At 34.6% G+C, this 3,908-nt stretch overlaps 1 protein-coding gene across 1 annotated transcript; it reads right to left on the bottom strand.

The window, feature by feature from the left end:
- Nucleotides 1-501: 501 nt before the first annotated feature.
- On the bottom strand, nt 502-1,409 carry LOC122055990 (photosystem I reaction center subunit XI, chloroplastic-like). The gene is made up of 2 exons (XM_042617713.1): nt 1,175-1,409; nt 502-1,093 (listed from the first exon to the last, which is right to left on the bottom strand). The coding sequence occupies exons 1-2, from the start codon at nt 1,334-1,336 to the stop codon at nt 602-604; spliced, it is 654 nt and encodes a 217-aa protein (XP_042473647.1). The 5' UTR covers nt 1,337-1,409; the 3' UTR covers nt 502-601.
- Between the last annotated feature and the right edge of the window lie 2,499 nt (nt 1,410-3,908).

Genomic DNA, 3,908 nt, shown 5'->3' with positions numbered 1-3,908 from the left:
CTATCCAACTATTATCATTCAACAAAAATATATTAGAATTAACATCATATTATATATATATATATATATATATATATATATATATATATATAATTAAAACAATTGATTAAATATCTATATAGTCTACTCCTAACATCAACCCAACTAGCTTTAAAATATTATTACACTAACACATTCAATCAACTAAAATACCATGTCCATAGATTTAAGGGTAGATGCTCAGTGATAATAAAGTTTTTAGCAACTTCATATGCCAATCCAAAATGCCAAACATGATCTAAGTTGATTCAATTTCTAATTATATTAATTATGTGAATTTTACCTCAGCTACACCTTTATTTTGTTGATATAATTCCTATAGGGCTTTTAGCTAGCTAGGATATTATTATATAATTTTAAATTTATAATATAATATTATTGAGAGAGATTTAACCTTCTCATTGTTTCTCTAAATAAAAGTTATTTAATATCCAATTAGTGTGAAGAGATTATTAGGAGAGATTAAACAACTGATATGAACCATTTGAAGTCAAATATACAAATCGAAGCCCAGAACGTCTCTCACATTCCCAATTGACCAGGTACACTGAAGAAGAAAGATCTATTTAATGTAGTAAGGGAGGTCGAGGAAGTAGAGGAGGAAGTAAGCCCAGAGCACGCCGGAGATCCCCCCGAAGAAAAACCCACCCGAGAACTGCGACCAGCCCTCCGCCGTCTGCAGCTTGTCCGCTTCCTTCTTCCGCCCCGTCAGCGTCAGCGTCGGCGCCGTCGACGGTTCCCCCTCGTTGAACGACGCCACCCCGTACATGGTGAGGCAGACGGTGAGGATGACGACGAGACCGGCGGCGGCCAGGGATCCGGCGGCGCCAGCCACCTCGGTGTTACGGAGCGGGCCCGTCTTCACGAAGGGCCCGACGAGGAGGTACCCATGCGCGAGGCCGACCTCGATGCCGCGGAGGAGCGGGCTGACGGCGGTGCGGTAGGCCGGCAGGTTGGAAAGGTACCAGGCAACCAGTGGACTCGAAGTGATCGGCGTCTCCAGGCTGCCGATGAACGGGTCGCCGTTGATGGGTTGAATCACTTGATACGTTGGCTGCCCAATTAATGTACATCAAATCATGCACAAATATAAATAAATAATTTATAATTTGGTTAATTGCTTGCTGCTACGTACCTTCTCCGCCTGGATGGCTCTAACAGTGAGGCACAGCCTCTTCCTGGTGAGTGATGGTCCTGAGATGCCCTTGGGGTTCACGAGGGGTCTGCTCGTGCTGGAACAGAGAAGGTTCGTCGACTTCAGTTGGCTGGCCATGGAGGGGGCTGAGGCTACTGCCATTGTCGTCTTCTTCTTCTTCTTCTTCTTCTTCTTCTTCCCAAGCACAAGAGAGGAGAAGAGAGAAGTTTGCTTGCTATATCTGAAACATGTATCTACATGGCGCGAAATTATAGAATCTAGTATGGGATGAGGTGTCAGGGTCTTATTGGGTGGTTGCGATGCTCTCAATCTTATCCTTATCCGAGTGGTTGCTCCTTGGGTGTGCCTATGTGGTTGTTAATTTTATGGCTTGGATTCGGTGCATGACGCAATGGATGAAAAGATCTTCCAGTTCCAAACGCACAATATGAAAAATAGCACAAATGAAAGACACACAAACCTTAGCTTTTTTTAATGATTCAAAAATCCTAGTTCTTACTCCACGGTCTATAAACATATGTAATGAGTTAATTCATTCCCGAAGTTATGGTATTATGGTAGGATATTCAGGTTATCACTCAGACATCTACGGTTCGATCCCCAATTATAATGCATTTACAGAAAATTTTCCTTCAAATGGGAGACGTAACCAAAGGATGTTGGACTTCTGGACTGACCGTTGTGTGCACTTCCCGATTTACCTGGTGATCGATAGAAAAATTCCGTGGGACCAAACCGATTACCACCAGAGATAGTCAATAAGACTAACTAGAATTATCATTTTTTTTAATAATGAGTTAACCCGATAACATTACATCTTTTCTCTCTTTGGATTCCATCTAAAGGAGGAGAAACTTCTTACACTAAGGGTGTGTTTGGTTCAAGTCATCATGTATAACCTTGGTTATGTGATTACCTGGTAAAATATAAAATACCAAGGTTATAGGGAATAAAATATAACCAAATGTTGTTTGGTTCAACTTAGGTAATGCAACAAAAACTTGTTTGTTTGAAGGTTTTAATGAATACCCTATTTTAATATTTTACCGTATTACCCTCAGTTACAAAACTAACTATACATAATAATAATAATATTATTATTATTATTTATTTATTTTTTTTTAATGTTTTTTTACTTTTCTTTTTCTTGTATATTTTTTTACTTTTTATGTGTTTTTTTATTTTTTAATGTTTTTATATTTTTTATATTTATATTTTTTTATTTTTTTACATTTTTTTAATTTTAATTTTTATTTATTTATTTTATTTTTAAAATTTTTATAAATTTTTTTTTATTTTTAAAATTTTTAAAATTTTTTTTAAAAAAATTTAAATTTTTTTAAAAATTTAAATTTTTTTTAACATTTTTTAAATTTTTATTTTTAAAATTTTTATTTTTTATTTTTTTAAAAAATTATTTATTTTTTTAAAAAATTAAATTTTTAAATTTTTTAAAATATTTTTTTTATTTTTTTACATTTTTTGTATTTTTTTACATTTTTTCTCTTTTTTTCATGTTTTTTCTTATCGGAGGGTATTTTTGGTAAAAAAATTCGTTAACCCCGGAATCAAGAAAAACCTTAGTTTTCTGAGGTTTTCCGATTTCGGGCTGCATGACCCTTTTGCTGACGTGTCGGGCATGGAACATTACTTGGGAATCATCGAATACCTAAACCAAACAAGGTTTTTGTTGATAACCTTGGATGGATAACCAAGGTTATCAAGAATAACCCCGAACCAAACGCACCCTAACGGTATTCTTACATTCTTACAACAACAGACAAGTACAAAATTGGTGCCAGCAACAATAATATAAATATAGTAAATAAAAGATTGCAAAGAAAATTTGATTGCTTTTTCACTTTGATTCAAAATGATCTATAGAAGCCTTGGAATGTAATAGCATTCATCTTGGCACCTCGTAGAACATATCTCCAAAATTCTTGGCCACAGCCTCATAAAAACTTCTTTATAGGGTTTCTATTAGTGACCTAAATCTATTGATTAGTCGACTTCTTGCTGTCCTCCAATCGATTTTTGGTTAATTAATTGACTAAATAATCTCCTTCTAGGTGACTAGTCTATTGTAGATTGTAAGAATTTAATTGTTGTATAATCTTTATCTGAATCTCGTCTCCTTAACAAAATTTTATTTTAACATCAGTCAATTCCACCAATTGAGTGTCTATGTATTAGTCTACCGTCATAGTTGACTATAAAATATTTTATTTTATTTTATTTTGAGTTGACTATCTTATTGACTACATCAGTCGATTGATATTAACATTAATTGACTAGCCAAACCACAAATATGTCCAAATTATAATTTTATGATTTCAGATTCATCAACCAATTGCTAAATTAGTTGATTGGTATATCCTAAACTCGACTAAACCACATCATTGTGGTTTCAGGTTTATCAATTTATTGCTCCTCTTCCATCAATCGATTGATACTCTAGTTCTAGCCACATCAAGTCCAGATTCATATCATAACAAGAGACTCTTTGTCCACTAGGACATCTTCATGTACTTAGTATAAATCAACCTCGACTTACTAGAATTTCATCGGTGCCTAGAGATTCCTTATTTCCAAGACTTCACCAATTTCCTAGTATCCAGTTGTCAATCTACTAAAACTTCATTTTTGTCTAAGAACTCCTTTTTGGTACTTTACTCATTCTTCAATATCCAACTACCGTCGACCTACTAGA

Source organism: Zingiber officinale, chromosome 3B (assembly GCF_018446385.1).
Source record: "Zingiber officinale cultivar Zhangliang chromosome 3B, Zo_v1.1, whole genome shotgun sequence".
NCBI lineage: Eukaryota > Viridiplantae > Streptophyta > Magnoliopsida > Zingiberales > Zingiberaceae > Zingiber > Zingiber officinale.
This window is presented reverse-complemented; position numbering and strand designations above follow the sequence as displayed.